We start from the raw sequence: 21,428 nt of genomic DNA, 5'->3' as shown, positions 1-21,428 counted from the left end.
TTATGTCAAATAGCTGTCTTCAATTTAAATTTAAAAAATAAATAGATCTACTGGGGAGGAGATTGACTAATAAAAATAAAGACTGAGGACAATTATTGGAAAGCTGCCCTTGACTTGGGCCAGTGACGCTTCCGCCCGCATTAAAGATGGCGGCGCGCTACGCTGACCGAAGGTTGAGGGCGGCGCCGCCGCTTCCTTGTCACGTGTCGGTCGGGGTGTCACGTGATGCGGGTCTGCGCGGAGCGGCGCTGCCGGGAACGGTGAGGAATGGACCCGGCTTCAGGGCCTGCCCGCGGGAGGCACTGGGGCGGGGTCAGTGTTGTCTTTCAGAGTTGGGGGTCCTGGGGGGCAGTTGTCCTGCTGAGTAGGGGCTCCTGGGGTGTGTGTGAGGGGAGGAGGGCAGTGGTGTCTCACTGAGTTAGGGTCCTGGGGTGTTGGTTAATGGTGTCTCACTGTTGGGGGTCAGTGGTCTCTCACTGAGTTAGGGTCCTAGAGGGGAGGGTCAGTTGTCTTGCTGAGTAGGGGCTCCTGGGGTGTGTGTGAGGGGAGGGGGGCAGTGGTGTCTCAGTTAGGGTCCTGGGGTATTGGTTAATGGTGTCTCACTGTTGGGGGTCAGTAGTCTCTCACTGAGTTAGGGTCCTAGAGGGGAGGGTCAGTTGTCTTGCTGAGTAGGGGGTCCTGGGGTTGGGGGGGGGTCAGTATTGTCTCACTGAGTTGGGGGTCCTAGGGTTGTGGGTTAATGGTGTCTCGTTGTTGGGGGTCATGGGGGTGGGGTGTCAGTTGTGCCGCACTGATTTAGGAGCCCCTGAGATCAGGGGCGGTTTTATTCTTTCCGCCCCTTTAGGTGCTGGCTGGGCTACAGATCCACGGCCACCGGCTGCTTTCCACCAAGTGCCAGCTTGGCTCAGTCAGTAACACTCTGTCTACGTCAGGGGGTTGTGGGTCCGAGCCCCACTCCAGGACTTGAGCCCATCATCTAGGCTGACACTCCAGTGCAGTACTGATGGAATGCAGCACTGTCGGCGGCGGCGGCGGGGGGTTACTATACTTTAGGTGAGATATTAACTTGAGGTTCCATCTGCTTGTTCACGTTGTTCAAGATCCATGGTGCTATCTTGAGCGGAGATGGGAGTTTTGGTGTGTGACCAAAATCAGGTTGACTGGTCATTTAACTTATTTGCTGTTTGTGCTGATTGCAATGTCTGCCATATAACACATGAAAAGTAATTCATGGACTATAAAGTGCCTTGGGGTCTCCTGATGACGAGAAAGGCATTGTATAAATGCAAGTATGTGCCATACCCACGTGGCCATTCTTCATGTGTGAGCCTAGATGGCAAGTGTCTGCAAATCTGATGCCATGCTCTCTTACTTAAGTTTTATTTTGGCTGCTGTAATCTTCTCTCTGCCCTCCAGAATTATCTCCTTGTTTTTGATGCCTTTTCCCAAATGGAAGGGAAGAAATGGGTTCCTGGTGCTCAGACTGGGAGCAAAGTACAGGTGTAGCATTGTGTTGCTGTGCTTCCAGCTTGAAATAGCAACTGTTCTTGCACTATGTTTCCTGATTTTTTTTTTTCTTTTCCAATTGCATTACTGACACTCCTTCCACCACCTAAGCATGTTGATTCCCTAACCGGATGCTCTCCAGTGCCTTGTCAAAGTATCTATTTTGATGCGTTGGCCTTGACAGAGGGTGGTGAATCTTTGGAATTCTCTACCCTGTGGCTGCTCAGTCGTTGAGTATATTCAAGACAGAGATCGATAGGCTTTTGGATATTAAGGGAATCAAGAGATATGGGGATAGTGGAGGAAAGTTGAGGTAGAAATTCAGCCATGATCTCATTGAATGGTGGAGCAGGCTCAAGGGACCGAATGGCCGACTCCTGCTCCTAGTTCTTATGACAGTGAATGGTGAGGCAGGCTGCCCATCCTCAATCAGTGTCGCAACTGAGCCAGATCTCATCCTGTGGCTAATTGTAGCTGCCCTTACTACCAACACCTGCTGGGATCCACTCACTGCGCACAGACCACAGTCTAACCTGCGACCACCTTGGTCTACCTTGTCTAGTGCTGTAGCGGACAATACATTTACCAATAAGCACAGGTGGAGCCCATGCAATCAGCTTTAATTGCAAAGCCTTCGTAGAATCATAGAACGATACAACCCAGAAGGAGGCCAATCTGCCCATCTTTGAAAGAGCTAACCAATTCATCCCACTCCCCTGCTCTTTTCCCCGTAGCCCAGCAAATTTTTCCTTTTCGGGTATTTATCTAATTCCTTCTGAAAGTTATTGTTTGGTTGTACGTGATTATATGTTGGGCTGTAGACTTGCTGGATTCTTCAGAAAAACTGAAACATTGGCGTCTCAATATAGCAAAGCCCAAGATAACGGAACAACATTTCAATATATATTATATACATGTTGTTGTACAGGACCTTGGTGAGACCACACCTTGAGTATTGTGTGCAGTTTTGGTCTCCTAATCTGAGGAAGGACATTCTTGCTATTGAGGGAGTGCAGCGAAGGTTCACCAGACTGATTCCAGGGATGGCAGGATTGACATATGAAGAAAGACTGGATCGACTAGGCTTATATTCACTGGAATTTAGAAGAATGAAAGGGGATCTCATAGAAGCATATAAAATTCTGAAGGGATTGGACAAGTTAGATGCAGGAAGAATGTTCCCGATGTTGGGGAAGTCCAGAACCAGGGGTCACAGTCTAAGGATAAGGTGTAAGCCATATAGGACCGAGATGAGAAACTTTTTCACCCAGAGAATTGTGAACCTATGGAATACTCTACCACAGAAAGTTGTTGAGTCCAGTTTGTTGGATATATTCAAAAGGGAGTTAGATGTGGCCCTTACAGCTAAAGGGACCAGGGAATATGGAGAGAAGGCAGGAGTGGGGTACTGAAGTTGTATGATCAGCCATGATAATGAATGGCGGTGCAGGCTCAAAGGGCTGAATGGCCTGCTTCTGCAACTATTTTCTATGTTTCATTATGTAGAGATTTTTTTCTCTGGCCCATTCCCACTCACCTGCCCACTCCAGTGGTGATTTTGTGCTCTCTCAGGCTGCCTGCATTTGCCACAGGTAGATGTAGTCATATTCCTAAACTGGCCCCACTGAATGTTCAACATTAGTCACTCCCCAATTTCCCACATAACACAGTGACTGCACTTTGAAAGCACTTCATTGGCTGTAAAGTGCTTTGGGACTCCTGAGGTTGAGAAACGTGCTATACGACTTTCGTTCTTGCCAGCACTTCAAACATACATGGTATTTGTATTGATTTTAGTAAAATTATTGGCAGCAGGAATTGCACCCTGTGATTCCCTCATTTTTATATATAGGATTCCTCTAATATTCTCCTTGTAGGAATGCCTATCCAGTCTGTTGGCTACGTAGGTCCCCAAACCCTGCCAGTCTAGTCCTTGAAGCCCAGGCAACTCCGTCCTATTTGCATGCGTATTTTTTATTTGCTAGTTTATCCTGTTTGAAGGAAATGGGCTTCGAGGTTCAGAAAGGGCTGTTCTTAACTGTAGATTAAATCCGAAATCAGAACCCAAAGATCTGTTGGGATCAGTACCTGAAAGATATGTAAAATAATGGGAACGGGGATCACAGCAACAACTTGTATTTATATAGCGCCTTTAACGTCGTGAACCGTCCCAAGGCGCTTCACAGGAGATAAAACAATTTGACACCGAGCCACATAAGTAGAAATTAGCGCATTAGGTGACCGAAAGCTTGGTCAAAGAGGAGCCAAGGCTCCATGGTGCAAGCCCTTGTGACCAGTGAAGAGCTCTCGCCTGGACACCCCTGGGGTAGGTCAATGAACCCGGAGATTGCAACCCCGATTTCTATTGTCTTCTGTCACTTAGATGCCAGCCGATGCTCGTTTTGCTCCTGTTGGACCTGTGGTAATTTGGTTCAGTTGCAACAGCTCTGTGAATAGTTAACAGGAACTTGGGCCTGGGCAAGGTGACCATTAACGGGTCCAGGCAGCGGGCAGTCGGGGGGGGGGGGGGGTCGTTCGGCCGATTCCCGGGGATGCGTTCGCGCCAGGGTGTCTCTGGAGATGGAGCAAGCGATGTCCACCGGCACGCTTGAGGTCTTCTGCGCCCAGAGGGACTGGAGTGCTTCACCCTCCAAAACTGAATTTTGATTTAATTTGTTAAGTTTCTGTTAATTTTGGTTTGTTACAGTTTTATTAGTTGTGCCCCCTTTAAGAGGAGAACACTGGCTTTCATTTGAGTTGCATTCATATCATGCCTCATCAGACTGCTAAAACATTTTAAAAACACTTCACGTACAACAAATCGCATTAAAATGCAGTAGCACTTGTTATGTCGGTGAATGTTACACACTTTGGAGAAGTGGTTCTCGGAGTGTGTCGATGTGCACTGACCAGGAAATGCTGTAAATGCACAGGTCGGTCAGTCAGAATCTGAAGGAATGGTGGAAAAGGTTAACGCTGTGGGTGGGACCCTTCAGAACCAGCACACTCGGCTATGTTCTGTGCAGCGCAGAACACAATCCAGCCTGTTCTTGAACCTGACGTTCTCAGAAGGTCCATTTGTTCCAGTTGAAGGAATCCTCAGTGTTAGACTTTTCAAACTGGACAGTGGATGTTTTTAGAGCCAGATTGGTTCTACAAGTTTCAGTTTATTAGGGGAGATGATTTGGCATAACGTCACCCTAACCCAATGAATTTCTATATTTACAGTGTAATTTGCTGCCCAAACTACCTTAGTATTTCTGAACAAAGGATACATTATTTCTAACAATAAATTATTTGCACTAAGTATCAGCTGTGGCAGTATCCAAACTGCGGCCTTTGAGCTATGTGTGACCCCCACCCCAAGAAATCTGGATCTTGAAGCCCAAGCAATTCAGTCCCTATTTGTACTTGTCTAAAGAAAGGCTTGCATTTATGTAGCACCTTTCATGACCACCGGATGTGGGACTTGAACCCACAACCTTCTGACTCCGAGGCGAGGATGCTACCCACTGAGCCTCGGCAGGTACCTGCTGGTTTGTCTTGTTTGAATTTTGTGGGCCTGTGGCCTTGGGCTGCTTTAGTGCGGTTGCTCCTCCTGGTAGATAAGCCCTAAATCAAAACACCGAGATCTGTTGGTATCAGCAACCTGAGGTATGTGCAACTCGCTGGGGACAGGCATTTCCACTTTGCGTGTGCCCCCCCCCCCCCCCCCCCCCAAAGCTCCAGAATGTGCAATGTGCAAAAACAACAAAACTTGGACACCTCTGAGCTACGGTGCAATCTTCTGTGGGCATGTGGTTAGGGAGTGAGCATATTCCATGACCATGTACTGAGAATGAGTGATGGACAGCTACCGAAACACACCTCATTCTGGCAACACCAGGCACCTTGGTCGACTGGGAAATAATCTCAATGACACCAAAATGTCAAGAAGAATATATCAGGGACAGGAAGGACCTGTGTCCCTTAGCAGAGGGGTCAACAACCAGTGGGCATATATTTAAAGTAATTGGTAGGAGGTTTAGAGGGGATTTGAGTGGAAATGTCTTCACCCAGAGGGTGGTGGGGGTCTGGAACTCACTGCCTGAAAGGGTGGTAGAGACAGAAACCCTCACCACATTTAAAAAGTACTTGGATGTGCACTTGAAGTGCCGTAACCTACAGGGCTACCGGCCAAGAGCTGGAAAGTGGGATTAGGCTGGGTCGCTCTTGGTCGGCCGGCGCAGACCCGATGGGCTGAAATGGCCTCCTTCCGTGCTGTAAATTTCTATGAATGATTCTATAATTCTATAAGAACCCAAGACAGTAATGGATGGTCTCTGTCCTGTTACTGTCCTGTTGACCATCTGAGGTCGGGGAGGAGGGGGAAGAGGGAGCACTTAGAATGTGTGTTCACTATTTGTAACTTATCCTCTTTTGCAGTAATCCAGTGCCATGGCAGTGTCTAACTACGAATGGTCCCAGAAGGTCGCAGCATTCTATACCAATCCGACACATTTTCTTGCAAGTACAACAACTGAGAACTTTGTATGTGATCTGCTGAAGGTCCTGACAGACGAGAAGATCGGTGAAAACGTAAAGGTGCTACACTACCCAGTCCTCTATCTTTGTGTCCTAGTTGAGTGAAGGGCCTCCGTTTTGCTCTTATCGTGCACATAGATTGTCTTGAAGTGCAGCACCTTGTTGATGCTTTTTTCCCCCCTCTCCTAATGACGCTAATTCATGTTTTGTTGTGGTTTTACAGGCACTGGCTGCCTTCCAGTACCTCCCCTAAGTGGCCATTTGTCACTTGGAGTATTGTGTGCAGTTTTGGTCTCCTTACCTAAGGATATACTTGCCATAGAGGGCGTGCAGCGAAGGTTCACCAGACTGCTTCCTGGGATGGCAGGACTGTCGTATGAGGACAGATTGGGTCGGCAAGGCTTGTATTCACTAGAGTTTAGAAGAATGAGAGGGGATCTCATTGAAACGCATAGAATTCTGACGGGGTTGGATAGACTGGATGCGGGGAGGATGTTTCCCCTGGCTGGGAAGTCTAGAACAAGGGCTCACAGTCTCAGGATACGGGGTAGGAAATTTAGGATCGAGATGAGGAGACATTCTTTCACCTAGGGTGATGAACCTGTGGAATTCTCTACCACAGAAGGCTGTGGTAGCCAAGTCACTGAATATATTTAAGAGGGAGATAGATAGATTTCTAAAAACAAAAGACATCAAAGGGTATGGGGAAAAAGTGGGAATATGGTGTTGAGATCAGCCATAATCATGTTGAATGGCGGACAGACTTGAAGGGCCGAATGGCCTATTACTCCTATTTTCTGTGTCACGCCTCAGTCCAGCGATTGTGTCTCGACAGACTGTTGGACCCCTTGCTGAGTCCGGTTCTACCATCGTCTTTTGTCCACCTTTTGTGTACTTTACAGATGGATAACAATTGGGATGGGGTGGGAGGGGATGTGAGGCCAACTCTGTCCCCCATTTTTTTGCGCTAACTGCTGCCAACTTACTCCGTACCAGCCAGGAATTGACCTGGGACCTTCCTGGTCTGTATGACTTCCACACTGGGCAGTACGATTAACAACTGAGCTATCGGGGAGATGCTTGTTAATTCATGTCAAAACATTTCCAGTTAACAGCAGAAGCTTTGCCGTCTGCCAGAGATCAAGTTCTCTCAGAGCTGCAATCATTGTTGGCTTCCAGAGGTCACTTCTTATGGATCCACGAAAACTGTCGGACAATAATAAAGAAATCTGCCATTTTTCATTGATGCAAAGTCCCACAAGGATGTTTCATTGTCCTCTAGTGTCAAATTTATTTGTTTTGTCTTAAAACACTCCTGTGAAGCGCCTTGGGACGTTTTACTATGTTAAAGGCGCTTTATCAATACAAGTTGTTGTTGTTATAGTAATGGTTATTCATCTATTCTTTACAGGATTTTAAAACGCATGCATTTAATCACTACTTGATGTATCTTGCATTCTTTTCCTCACTTGTTCCACCTATGCCCCTAATATGCCGTCCTTCCTGCTCCCCACATCCTCAGTATGTTGAAATCAAGATACATCACAGTCTCCCACTGTAACTCCTTCATCCCCAAAACCTCATTCCAAGAGCTTATTGGTCCCAGCAGTCTCCCCCTCCTCCGACAATCTGCAGGCTTTGAAAACTCAAGTTTGACGACATCTAATCACTAACTCTTGGATGCCTTGCAGAGGACCCCACAGTACAACCTGAAGGATCAAACCTTCCTCGCAAACAGTGGACATCCATCAACCGCCTCAGAACCGGTCATGGTCAATGCTGCCACCTTCTCCATAGGTGGAAGATTAAAGCATCCCCATCATGTGACTATGGAGCTCCTAATCAGACCCTGGGGCACATCACTGAGCACTGCCCTCAGAGGGAATTTGCAGGCAGCCTGCGGGATATCCACGCTGTTACACCGGAAGTTTTGGCCTGGATATCCAACTCGGATATTAACGTTTAATTTGATTTGCTACTACCATACGAAAGAAAAAGACTTGACTATTTAACTCATTTCTGTCCTGTTAACTTCATCCAAGGTTGTGCCCTCACAGTTGGGTTTCTTAAAATGAAATGATTCTGGCCGAAAATTTAGTAATGAGTTTTCAAATAGATGGTAGGCTTTTAAGGAAAAATATAACCATGTGAAATATGGTTTCTCACGTTCTCCTGTCTGTATTTACATTTCAGGTGCAGATTCTGGGGATTCTCCAGGAGTTCCCAACGTTACTGTTCACCAACTCTGAGTCAGCAGAACGGGTGACAGAGACCCTCCTCAAGAGCTACTCCCAGCTGCCACTTGTGCCCAAGTCAGTCAGTCTGAAGAGCCACCTGCTACTCTCTGTAACCACCATAGCCATTGCCTCTGATCCTCCGATCCGCAACGAGAAGCTGTCGAGGAACTTGATCAAGCAGCTGATTGATGTGGCGAGCGACGCAAACGACCGCAAACATGGTGGGAATTTCCGGCCCCTCCGGGCCGTGGCGTGCGCCTGCCTTCGGGAGTTTGAGACCTGCTACCCAGGCCTCCTGTCGCGCAAGCTGGAGCTCCTGCACGCTCTCCAGCGCAAGGAGGTCACCCCTCTGCACCAAGCCTACACCCTCCTGTACAGCCGAGTGTTGAAAAACGCCATTCGCGGGGTGGCTCAGGCACGCGTGGCCTCGGACGGCGCCCTCCGCGACATGTTGGCCAGGAACGAGGAGCTCAAGTGGAAGGTCATGGAGAAGCAGCAGGATTTGTCGGCTGTCACCATAACGACCGATCTTCCCTTGCTCCCTTCTACCGTCGAAACCAAGGAGTTGAAGTCGTCCGTGTCCCTGCTACTGGAGGAGTCCTTCCTTCTTACTCCAGTATCCCAAGCTGCCTTGCTTCGAGAGTTGGTCCAGGTGGTCCTTATGGTGCACGCCCTTCCCCCAGCGATTTTCCGATCCCAGTTACTGCGCCTGTTTGGGACAATGGATGTATCATTGCTGCACACCATGCTGCACATGAAGGCCACCTTCACTGACAGTCTTTTCACTGTTGAGGACGAGAACTTCCTTTTGAAGCGCCTGGTTGGCATGGCCCAGCACCCACTGCTTGGCATTCCCCTCAAACTCTTCTACATGGACTGCCTGCTTCACTTCCCTGAAAACCGCCCCATCAACTCTAACCTGGAAGAGAACCTTCCAGTTTTGTTCACCCCAAAGATGGGGGCTTGCCTTTTCCCCACGCTGTTTAACGACAGCAGTACAATGCTGTCTCGTCTCAACCTGGTGTGCCTTGTGTGCCTCGAGAATGCTGAGGAGGACCGAGGGCTCGCTGAGATCTTTGACTACCTCGTGTCTTTATACAAACTAGTGGATGCCAACGGAAGCCAGGAAAGGACAGTGACATTTTTCCATGCTGTGTATATATTTGTGGGTTACTTCCATGCCAATGAAGGACACATGGCAGAGTTGACCAACTATATGGTCAAACTGTACCAGAGGCATTGCGCCTTAGCCCCGCACATAATTAACCTCATGAATAGCACCCAAAAGCTGCTGGAAGATTCAAAATGGCCTGTTTCATTAGCGGCGGCCTTGCGCAAGCTGATAGTGGAGCTCCCATTAAATCAATTGCTCCCTCATAATCTCGTGTGGCACCTCAAGGTCCTCGCAAGAGTGGCCAAAGAAGCCACAATATTGCAGAAGGCGACGGTTCAGTTTTTGCTGGACATCACCCAGGCTTCTGACTTGTGTGAGTTGGGCGACTGGCGAATGGGCAACGCAGTGCTGTCGGTGTGCAGAAACATTCTGCATTACCAGAACCTGGAACCCATCTTCAGCGACCTTGCAGACCTCCTCCAGCACATCCATCTCCAGTTCCAAGACATTGACATTCAGGACCATGCTCATTTCTACTCCGCCCTGCTCACCTGCCTCTCCAGTGAGAAGCTGGCCGGAATTGTGGCGCTGGGAACCGGGAACTGTAGTCGGGCAAAGGTGCGCTCACTCTCTTCCCTCATGTCGGAGAGTGCAGGTCACTCTATTTCCGTTCTTCCACTCAAGCAGCCCATACTACAACTCATTCCAGTTTCAGAAGATGATTCTCCCAGCGTCGATCCTGCTGGAGACATCAGCGAACAGGACCTCTCGGAGGATTACTTGGAGAAATACTTGGACCAATTCCGCAATCCTGGATTTGCTTCAACAGTTGTGATGAAATTCCATTTGAAGTTTGCAGAGGAAGTTGATCCTCAGTATCACAAAGTCTTCACCATCCTTCTGCACTTTGACTTGAGGAACTCTCATTACGAACCACTGAGTGATCTCCACATACCCTGCCTCTTCTTCAACAGACAACCTCACGCTTTCTCTCTGGCTTTCAAGCCGCGCCTACCTTTCCCCATCACTTTATACACCAGCGCCATCTTTACCGCAGAGGACGGCAGCACGTGTCTCAGTCAGCTCGAGCCCGTCGATGTTGGATTCTCCCGCTTGTTTCTGCCCCTTCCTGTGCCAGCCAGTTGGCCGTCAGCAAGCAAGGCCAGCCTCTTCAACCAGCTGTGGGCATCCTCGGTCCAGACTGAATCCAGCCAGTCTGTTCTCAGTCGCTTCTGCTTCAAGACAGCCTCCAGACCTCTGAGCAAATTCATAAACTTGCATTTTGAGAAATACGTGGTTTCGCAGCAATCTGATCCGGAGTCTTACCGAATCTTTCTGTTCCTGCCCCCTCACGTCAATATTTTGTTCGATGTGGAGCAGATGGACGATGTTGCGAAGGTCGACATTGTCACCGATGACTGGAAACTTTTGCCGTTCATTAATTCTTACCTGATGGACATAACATTTGAAAGATAGCACTCGATGATGCTCCAAAGCTAGACGTCCGGTGCACAGTGCACCTGAGGAATCTGATGCATTATTTTTAGTACCATTTCGAATACAAACTTTCCTCTTCAAAACACATTAGCTTGCTCGTGGGAGTTTACTTTGTGCAAGGATCCTTCCATACGTCACCGTGTGCAGCATTTTGAGAGATTTATGACCAGATGCGATGTTAATGCAATTCTGTTTTGCTTTTTACAAGTGAACATGCTTAAACGACTATAACTAAAGATAGCAAGTCTGAAATGCAGGGACCCTCATTGCTTAGACGAGGAATGTTCCCAGTTCAATCTTTTGTCTGGGATGAGTTAGTTGATCTCAACTCAGGCAGTGACAGGAGCGCTATAATTAACTGCAGCGGCCTGAGATCAGGTAACGTCTAGTTCCTTATCCCTATACAGCAACCCCTACTGGAAGCTTCAAGATACCAGCAGAGGACAGGATCGGGCTTGGCGGTGATGCCCTCGGCAGTTGGATAGTCTGCTGGTGCTTGCTGTCCAGATTTACATGTGAAGTAAGACCAGTTGGGTAAGGTACAAAAAGGCAACTGATGCCTGTGGAAATGTACTCCTGGAAGGAGGTGCTACTTTCAGGAGAGGAGGGAGGAACGGGGATTGAGGAAAATAAATTGCTGAAAATGCACCGTGTTGATCAGCATTTAATTGTCAACGTTCGCAGTTTTCCTTTTTAACTCGCCTGATTTGATTGGTTCTGTATTTACGGGAAACAAAAATAAATTATTTTTATAAATGGCTCGGTACTTTGCTGATGCTGAAACGATTGAAATTTCGTCCCATTCTGTACAGAGTTCTGAATGAAGCCAACTGCTGCTCGCCGTAAGACGTATATAAACCCAGAATTCACAGTGCATACAATTTAGTGCTGGGATGATGCACTAGTGCCTCTCCTACTCTGAGGCAGCCAGACTAGAATGGTAGCTAACTGGCACCATTGCTGGTGAAGCTCTCTAGCCTTCCCTGCTATGACTCTGCCTTGTCCACTACTCTGGTCATCTCTCCTGGAGCTCGTCCTGAGGGCAATTGTCCTGATTGTTTGAAAGTAGTATTAGTGCAAGCTGTTTTGTCCAGCTGTACTATCAGCAATGTTGGATGGAGATAGAGGTCAGCACTTGAATGTAAGACTTGCATTTATATAGCGACTTTGATGACCTCCGGACGTCCCAAAATGCTTTACAGCCAATGAAGTACTTTTGGAGTGTCGTCAGTAGGCAGTGTTGTAATGTAGGAAATGCGGCAGCCAATTTGCACACAGCAATGATATAATGACCAGCTAATCAGTTTTAGTGATGGTGATTGAGGGATAAATATTATAACACAAGAAATTGGAGCAGGAGTAGGCCATACGACCCCTCGAGCCTGCTCCGTCATTCAATAAGATTGTATTAGTATTGGTAGTTCCACACCAAAAAGGGATGAGTTCACAGGTGTTTCAATGAGGGACTTAATATTCCAGGTCCTGAACTAAATGTTGAAGGGTGGAAGATGCCTGTGTGTGGATTCTTTTAACGTGTGGTGGCCGTTGCACACCAGCCACCACACGGGCTTGACAGAGCTCGGTCTTGGTCCAGTGGCAAGGGTTAACCAAGACGACTGGAGACCAAGATCATGGCTGATCATCGACCTCAACTCCACTTTCCCACCCAATCTCTATATCCCTTGACACCTCTAGTCCAAAAATCTATCTACTCAGCCACCCAATGCATTTATAATAGTGCCTTTGACCTTTGGACGCCCCAATGTACTTTACAGTCAATTAAGTACTTTTTGTAGTCACTGTTGTCGGAACTGCGGCCCAAGAGAACTCTCCTGTTCGTTCAATAGTGCCATGGGATCTTTTATATCCACTTAAACTGAGGCCCATCTGCCTGCTCAACACCTCATCTGAAAGATGGCACCTCTAGTAGTGCAACTCTCCCTCAGTACTGCACTGGTGTGTCAGTCTAGATTTTGTCCTGAAGAGGGGCTTGAGCCCACAACCTTCTGACTGAGTGGCAAGAGTGCTACTCACTGAGCCATGGCTGATGCCCAATTAGATTCTCTCTTTGCGTGTCGCAGGCATAGCCACGCGCCTTACGGTGACCACTACACACAACTGTACAATGCTCAGTATGTGACTCTAACTCTCAGCCTGACTGTGGCTCTCTCTTTCCACTGCATCTAGCTCTTGTCCACACAGCCAACCTGGAATGGTGGCTCACTTGCATCATTGGTGGTGAAGCTCTGTAGCCTTCCCTGCTGTGACTCTGCCTTGTCCACTACTCTGGCCATCTCCTGGCAGCTGGTCCTGAGGGCAGCTGTCTGACTGCCCTGGAGAGCTAACTCGTAGAATCTGTCTCTCTACCCTTTCCTGGGTAGAGTTTGTGTACATTTTGGCTCCAAGGGAACACAGCTGGGGGAGAGGGAGGGGAGAAACCAATATGCAGGTACAACGTCCCGAATCCGGAATTTTGAAAACCGGACATTTTTGAGGTGGCTAAGTATGGCGACATCGGGCGGCGAGGGACGAGGAAACCAGTTTTTTTTTTTTTTTAAAACGCAGCGCCAGGGGGCTGTGGGCAGCGAGGAGCACCAACAGCGAGGACCGAAATCCGGCAAAACGCAAAACCCAAAAACTGGCGCAGACCCAGTCCTCTGAGGGTGCTGGATTTCAGACGCTGTACCTGTCGTATAAAGTTCCTGCTGTGGCCTTGCTGAAATAACCACTCAACCCTTTTGATGTGTAGGTGCAGGAAGTCCGACTTATGTTCTACAGTTCTCTATTTGAATTAGAGCAGTGAGGTACATCATTAACTACATTCTGTAACCGCGGCGTTCAAAGTCTGAATATACAGCCTGATCTACAATTCATGTAAGTATCACATTCTATACCTTTTATTACTGCTTCTGTAATCACGTTCTATGTAACCCAATTACTTTCACTTCCAATATTTCCCCCCCCCCACCCCTAAAAATTAATTCTTTGGCTGTGGACAACTGGCAAGGCCTGCATTTATTGCCCAGTTTTAGTTGCCATGGTAATGGTGAGCCTTCTACATGCAACTCCATGTTTGATCCCCTTCAATCATGTTTCCGCCCCTGCTACAGTACGGAAACTACCCTAATCAAAGTCACAAATGACATCCTATGTTACTGTGACCATGGTGCATTAGCCCTCCTCATCCTTCTCGACCTGTCTGCAGCCTTTGACATGGTTGACCAAACCATTCCGCTCCAACTCCTCTTCTCCATTGTCCAGTTTAGTGGGACTACCCTCGCTTGGTTCCATTCTTAACTAGCCAGAGAATCATAGAAACATTATGACACGGAAGGAGGCCATTCGGCCATCGTGTCATGTTCGTGAATCTCCTGCAATGACTTCTCTTCCTCCCCCTGCATCATTACTTCTAGAGTCCTTCAAGGATCTATCCTTGCCCCGCCACCCCCCCCGCAATTCTCATCTAGATGCCGCCCTTCGGCGACATCGTCCGACAAAACAACTGCTTGTCCGACATTCAGTCTGATATCAGACATTCTGGAACAGCCGAAAGTTTTTCCAGTTAAACATTGGGCAGACCGAAGCCATTGTCTTTGGTCCTCGCCACAAACTCTGTTCCCCAGCCACCAATTCCACTCCCTCCCTGGCCACTGTTTCGGGAAAAGCCAGACTGTTCACCAGCTCAGTATCCTATTTGACTCTGAGCTGAGCTTCTGACCCCATGTTCTCTCCATCACTAAGACAGCCGACTTCCACCTCCATAATATCGCCTGTCTCTGCTCCTGCCGCAGCCCAGTTGTTGCTGAAACCCTCATCCATCCTTGTGTTACCTTTAGACAACTCTTGCAATGCTCTCCTGGAGGACCTAACATCTTCCACCCTCCATAAAGTTAAGCTAATCTAAAAAACTCCTGCCTGTATGCTACACGCACCAAGTCCTGTTCATCCATCGTCCCTGTGATTGCTAACCTACATTGGCTTCCGGTCTAATAATGCCTCAGTTTAAAACATTTTTATCCTCATAGAATCATAGAAAAATTATGACATGGAAGGAGGCCATTCGGCCCATCGTGTCATGTTCAAATCCCGCCATGGCCTCGCTCATCCTGCCTCTATAACCACCTCCCCCCCTACAACCCTCTGTGTTCCTCCAACTCTGGCCTTTTGTGCATCCCCCACTTCTTTTGTTCCATCATTGGTGCTGTGCCTTTAGCTGTCTAGGCCTTGAGCTCTGGAATTCCCTCTTTGAACCTCTCTGCCCCTCCTTCTTTAAGATGCTCATTAAAGACTATCTCTTTGACCAAGCTTTTTGGCCACTTGTCTGAACTTGTCTTTGGCTCAGTATCAAATGAGAGAGCTGGGCCATTTAAGAGGGAAAGCAGGAAGCACTTTCTCACACAGGGTAGTGGAAATCTGGAATTCTCTCCCACAAATGGTTGTGAATGATGGGACAATTGGAGCATTCAAGACCGAGATCAATTGAGTTTTGTTGGGTTAAGGGTATCAAAGGATATGGAGCTAAGGTGGGTAAATGGAGTTGAGGTACAGATCCGCTATGATCTAATTAAATGGCGGAGTAGGCTCAAGGTGCTGAATGTTCCTATGTTCCGCAGGGCTTGTTTTTATATGCAGCTCCAGTTTGTGGGCTGCCCTGTAACAGTGATGTAAATGACAATCTAGTATTCAGCAGCTTTGTTGGGAAAGAGCATCTAACTGCTGCTCGCTCAACTATCTGCTCCCAACCAAGTGACACCATCAGCATCAGTCTTGACCCACCATCTATACACCCATCACCTCCTTTGAGACAGCCTTCTCTGCTACAAAAATACAAAGCAGTGCGTGGCCTTTTATCGATAACACAGTGATACTACTCATGGAGTCCAGGGAATTTCTCGCTGTGCACCCTCCTCTTCACCTATGGCTCTCAGCAGTTCTGCTGCTGTATATCTCCAGGCCACTGTTGACAGCCTGCCTAGCTGTAGGACATTGACAAGCCTGAGGTTCAACTCTGTTCCTCCTTGTTCTCTGATCATGGTGTGAAAAAGCAAAGGAATGCTATTAGGACATGGAGCAGTACCAGCATCATTAGAGCCAATGAAAAGACAATTACTGATGGTTCTGCTCAGAGTCAAGAATGATTTACATTTATATAGCGCCTTTCACGACCACCGGATGTCTCAAAGCACTTTGCAGCCACTGAAGTACTTTTGGAGTGTAGTCACTGTTGTAATGTGGGATGAGTATCGGTCCATCAGTCGTCCGGTGGCATCTGAAGGAGATTACTAATTTGGTGCCAAATTAGTATCAGTTTTGGGCGATGGGGACTTGCCTATTGGAAACTGCACTAAAACAGCCCGACCTCACCAACTGGCAAAGGAGACCTCCATCCCATTAGTCCGGTCTGAGTTAAACCCACGCTCTAGGACTGAAGTCAACCCAGTGTCCTAGCAAAGGGGCACACGGGAAAAGAATCCTATTTTGAAAAGGGTTAAAAAGACCTGAAATGGCACAAGTTGGGTTCAATTCGTCTCAATCACATCAAATTAAATAGATAGCAATATGATATGGGCTAGAACAGCAAATGATGTGCCTGCTACTGGAATAGTAACTTAATATTCAACAAAGAAAGTTTTAAAAATATTCAATCTTCCCATTCACCATCAACCCCCAGACACCAGAGGCACAGACACGCAGGAAGATATTGTTCCACGGCATTTGATACCTCGTCAAAGTGCCCATTCTTCACGTTACCCAGGGCAGTGATAATCGGTGAGATATTTAATCATTTTGGAGCCAACTTAACCTACTTACCTTCTTACTTAACCAACCTACTTACCTTCGCCCATTCCCTGGACGCTAGTCATTAATTGGTCATCAGACAATTTACAGGTGCAGATTTGAGCCCTTGACAGGTAGATGGTAGGTATTGGGAGCTTCTCGCCTGGGGAAGTAGCACTCACCACAAGATGCTTGAGTGCGTCACCACTATCTTCATCACAACCCCCCCTCGAGATGTCCGCGCTCCTCAAATTCTGCCCTCTTGAGCATCCCTAATTATAACTGCTCAACCATTGGTGGCTGTGCCTTCAGCTGCCTAGGCCCCAAGCTCTGGAATTCCCTCCCTAAACCTCTTCGCCTCTCTACCGCTCTTTCCTCCTTTTAAGATGCCCCTTAAAGCCTACCTCATCTGCCATAATTTCTTCTTGTGTGGCTCGGTGTCAAATTTATTTGTTCTTAAAACATTCCTGTGAAGTGCCTAGGGACGTTTTACTATGTTAAAGATGCTATATAAATTCAAGTTGTTGTTGATATTTGGCCGGTCTAACCCATCACTTGACGTCCACACACACTTTCCAGTAGGAGTCCATGGGACGACAGCCAGAATTGGTTATTAGTCCAGAATTGTTGAGGCTAATTGTAACACCCCATACAACATCTTAGGAGATCAGCACAGACCAGCGATCAAATTTAGGCCTTTCCTACTTGGCTTTGCTGAGTACCACTAGGCTATTGACTTACCACCTCCGTCACTGGGGGAGTTCCACTGTTTGGTGCTCCCAGTGGGGAGTGGCATATGGCAGGTGCCCAGCCCCACACCAGTATATCATGCAGACTGAACAAAGGGGGTAATTAGCTGTGCTATGAAACAGTCCGTACGATTCACATCTTTTTGAATGGTTTTTGCAATGTAATTGCCATATAAATTTACCGGCCTCTGTTAAACCAACAGTGGTCAAGACCCATTTTGAAATGGAACTCCCCATCTGATGCCACAACCAGCATCATCTCCTAAACACACCGAACCAGGTCAACATACTGGTCTCTTAACATGAAGTTGTATCATTACACAGCAAGTATGATGCAGTGGAATAGCTCAGCGTCTGTTCGCAGGCCAGTAATGCCAATTAAAAAAAAAAATCAAGTAACCATCCATAGTAACAATCACCTTGTCTCCTCTAGGCCTATTAGTGGCTGATTCTAGATAAAAGCTAGTCCCCTGAACACTACAGGAGAGTGGCACAGCAGGTTCAGTTTGTCATTGCTTGCCCACAGTTGAAGTGCCATGGTGAAAGGGCCTCCAAAAATGGCTTATTTCCTCTTTGTGAAGCAACAGAATCAATGATCATCCTACCTTGTGCACTTTCTAAGACCGTGCCTGAAGATTGGATGTTTGAGCAAGGTGGCAACCAAGACCTGTGGAACCATGAGCCATGAGTAAGTGCCAATGCCTTCAGGAGGGGAGAGCAAAATCTGGATAGTATAAAGAGGGGCAGAAAGAATCCCAGCTAGCTGAAGGGATCACTAGGTTGGTTCCTGAGTTGAAAGGGATTGTCTTATGAGCGGGTTAGGCCTATACTCATTGGAGTTTAGAAGAATGAGAGATATTGAAAGGGATATGATTCTAATGGGGTTTGAAAAGGTTGATGCAGAGAGGATAGTTCCCTTCGTGGGGGAATCTAGAACTAGGGGGCATAGTTTCAGAATAACAGGTCACCCTTTAAAACGGAGATGAGGAATTTATTCTCAGAGGGTCGTGAATCTGTGGAATTCTCTGCCCCAGAGAGCTGTGGAGGCTGGGTCATTAAATATATTTAAGGTGGAGATAGACAGATCTTTGAGCGATAAGGGGGTCAAGGGTTATGGGGAGCAGGCACGGAAGTGGTGTTGAGGCCAAGATAAGATCAGCCATGATCTTATTGAATAGCGGAGCAGGCTCGAGGGGACAAATGGCCTACTCCTATTCCTATTTCTTATGTTCTTACAGATTACTGGGCTCGGGGAGGGAGTCAGTCCTGGCTTGTGAACAAAACAAAAAAAATACTGAATATATTAAATAAGATTGAGTGGACTAGACCTCGATTGAGTAGACAAGGCCTATAGTTTAGAAGAATGAGAGGTGATCTCATTGAAACATAAAAAATTCTTACAGGGCTAGACAGGGTAGATGCAGGGAGGATGTTTCCCCTGGCTGGGGAGTCTAGAACCAGGGGTCACAGTCTCAGAATAAGGGATCAGCCATTTAGGACTGAGATGAGGAGAAATTTCTTCACTCAGAGGTGGTGAATCTTTGGAATTCTCTTCCACGGAGGGCTGTGGATCCTCAGTCGTTGAGTATATTCAAGACAGGGTGCGATAGATTTTTGGATATTAAGGGAATCAAGGGATATGGGGATAGTGCAGGAATGTGGAGTTGAGTTAGAAGATCAGCCGTGATCTCATTGAATGGCGGAGCAAGCTCGAGGGGCCGAATGGCCTACTGCTGCTCTCATATAGGTAATTTTTTTGATTTTGATTAGCATTAGTCCCCTGTAAATCTTGTTACTTCCCATTCCCTCAAATTTGTTTAGAAACAAAGAACGTTTCTTTTGGTTCCTTTTGTACTCAACAAGGTGATTTGTATTTATGCTGGGAAGTGGAACTCTGCTTTTCAGGCGCCCAGCGTCAGCATCAAGCACGCCCAGGTTAGGCTGAATGCAGAATAAAACCCCTTTTGCTCTGTCCTCTGGTAATGTGCCTCAGCCCCAACCTCAGAAAAAGACCCGCCAGTGCACCAGGGTGATGGTTAGCAAAATTCCCACATCAGCCACGCTTGCCTTTAATCGGGGGGCAGATTCTGTGCCAATGCCCACTGGGACCTGGATTGGAACTGCTCAAACTCATTTTACATTGGATCGTCGGAGCAGCAGTTCTGCAGAACAGCAGCTGCACAGCGGTTGCCTGTGACGTCACTGTCACATTACTTCCATCTGGAACAGGCGTAACAAGAGTTCCCTTTTTCACTGCCAGTTTTTAAACACTCCACTTTTATTTTGGTTGTCATGAGGATTTCAGTGAAGCAAACTGATGGCCCTGTGAAACATGCCCAGCACAGCCACTTGATACAGCACCCGGCACTGGAGATACAGATTTTGTCCCTCCTAACTTGGGAGAGTGCAGAGGAACAGTACTCTGAAACACTGACAGTTGCAGAGTTGCCACAGATGTTGGAAGCAATTTGAGTACAAAGAGCAGAAATGTCAAGTTCTGTGCAGAATTTAAACTTGGGAGAGATCCTTTCTCTAGAAATCTTTGTTAGGCAAGGGTATTCAGGATTATGGAACCAAGGCGGGTAAGATACACATCAGCCATTATCTAATTGAATGGCTTGAGCGGCTGAATGGCGGCCTCCTGTTCCTATGAGGGAATGAAGTGAGGGTATCATGGAGCATTAAAGTGCATTTGACCCGTCATTTCTAATTGTGTATTGGTACTGATGCCCTAAATAAGCCTAGTTATTAACCTCGGTATAAGCAGGTCATGAACCCAGTCACTAGTTGCAATATTCAAAGTGCCAAGTAAATGCAATATAACTCGAGGATTATTTAGTCCAAATCACTGAATCTCTGAATTCAAGATTCACAGCTGATTATAAATATAAGTATTGGTTGGCGACAAGTGGGAAGGTGGAATTTTCTCTTTAGCCTAGTGGTGCTGATATTAGCAGATGAATGCATAGCATGTTATGTTATTCCCTTGTGTGCTATTTTATGCAGGCGATAGCCCATTTAAAATAAATAGAATACCATATGCACTAAAGCAGTAGACAAAGGAATGTCATGAGCAGGTCAAGTGTTTGTCTACTGTTAGTCGTTTCTCGGCTTAAGAGTAAACGAAAAACAGAACCAAGAACTGCAGAGGAACGAGCAGAAAACAGACTTTTAAAATGGCCCCGTGTAAACATCAGGAAGCACAGTGCTTTCTGCAATCAAAGCCTCCTTGTCAGGACATGTCGAATGTTCGAGACTGTTCTCGCTGGGAGGTAGTGTCATTGGGTCAGTCCCTGGAAGTTAGGCTCTGTACTCTGTGGCAGTGCCTGCTGTTGGGTTAAGAGCTTGTCAATGAGACGAATTTCTGCATCTCTTTTCTCAATCTCCTTGTACGGTGTCCATGACATGTCATGCTGCAGCTGGTAGGCACCAAGGAACTCATGTGGGCAGCTCTGCCCCCACTCCTAATAGGAATAGTGAAAAACAACAGACTTAATGAAAAAGAAAGACTTGCATTTATATAGCGCCTTTCACAACCTCAGGACGCTCCAAAGTGCTTTACAGCCAATGAAGTACTTTTGAAGTGCAGTCACTGTTGTAACGCGGCAACCAAATTGTGCACAGTCAGGCCCCACAAACAGCAATGAGATAATGACCAAATAATCTGTCTTTATGATGTTGGTTGAGGGATAAATATTGGTTAGGACACCAAGAGAACTCCCCTGCTCCTCTTCAAATAGTGCCATGGGATATTTGACATCCACCTGAGAGAGTAGACAAGGGCTTTGGTTTAATGTCTCATCTGAAAGACGGCACCTCCGACAGTGCAGCACTGCACTGAAGCGGCAGCCCGGATTATGTGCTTAAGACTCTTGGGTGGGACTTGAACTCACAACTTTCTGACTCCCGAGGCGAGGGTGCTACCCACTGAGCCACGGCTGGGACCTTCCCGGCCTGCAAGTCTCAGCGACCAAACGGAGTTCCCAAACTTCCCCCAACTACATTACAGTGCAGCCGCAATTA

At 47.2% G+C, this 21,428-nt stretch overlaps 2 protein-coding genes across 5 annotated transcripts in view; one reads left to right on the top strand and one right to left on the bottom strand.

Annotated features, from left to right (window-relative positions):
- Positions 1–230: 230 nt before the first annotated feature.
- Positions 231–11,378, top strand: ap5b1 (adaptor related protein complex 5 subunit beta 1). Of its 4 annotated transcripts, none has more exons than XM_070860171.1 (3): positions 231–260; positions 5,932–6,090; positions 8,224–11,378. In XM_070860171.1, exons 2-3 carry the CDS (start codon positions 5,944–5,946, stop codon positions 10,855–10,857), a joined length of 2,781 nt encoding a protein of 926 aa, XP_070716272.1. In that variant the 5' UTR covers positions 231–260; positions 5,932–5,943; the 3' UTR covers positions 10,858–11,378. The 4 variants fall into 4 exon arrangements, with proteins under 4 accessions (XP_070716272.1, XP_070716271.1, XP_070716270.1 ...); XM_070860170.1 differs by having other exon boundaries at positions 239–312; XM_070860169.1 differs by lacking the exon at positions 231–260 and adding an exon at positions 779–1,053.
- Positions 11,379–20,556: 9,178 nt separating this feature from the next.
- c18h1orf50 (chromosome 18 C1orf50 homolog) overlaps positions 20,557–21,428 on the bottom strand; it is a 59,274-nt gene continuing 58,402 nt past the window's right edge. The window contains 2 exon segments of the mRNA XM_070860175.1: positions 20,557–20,692; positions 20,695–20,869. Of these exon segments, the coding sequence (XP_070716276.1) occupies positions 20,577–20,692; positions 20,695–20,869 (291 nt within the window). The 3' untranslated portion in view covers positions 20,557–20,576.

This window comes from Pristiophorus japonicus, chromosome 18 (genome assembly GCF_044704955.1).
Source record: "Pristiophorus japonicus isolate sPriJap1 chromosome 18, sPriJap1.hap1, whole genome shotgun sequence".
NCBI classification, from domain to species: domain Eukaryota; kingdom Metazoa; phylum Chordata; class Chondrichthyes; family Pristiophoridae; genus Pristiophorus; species Pristiophorus japonicus.
Note: the sequence above shows the minus strand (reverse complement) of the source record. Positions and strands in the feature narration are given on the sequence as shown.

Bases quoted from the DNA above. Each gene is read 5' to 3' on its own strand.
- ap5b1 (XM_070860171.1), top strand. From the start codon at position 5,944: ATGGCAGTGTCTAACTACGAATGGTCCCAGAAGGTCGCAGCATTCTAT. The intron at 6,091-8,223 runs GTGCTACACTAC...TTTACATTTCAG, and splicing joins AGATCGGTGAAAACGTAAAG to GTGCAGATTCTGGGGATTCT.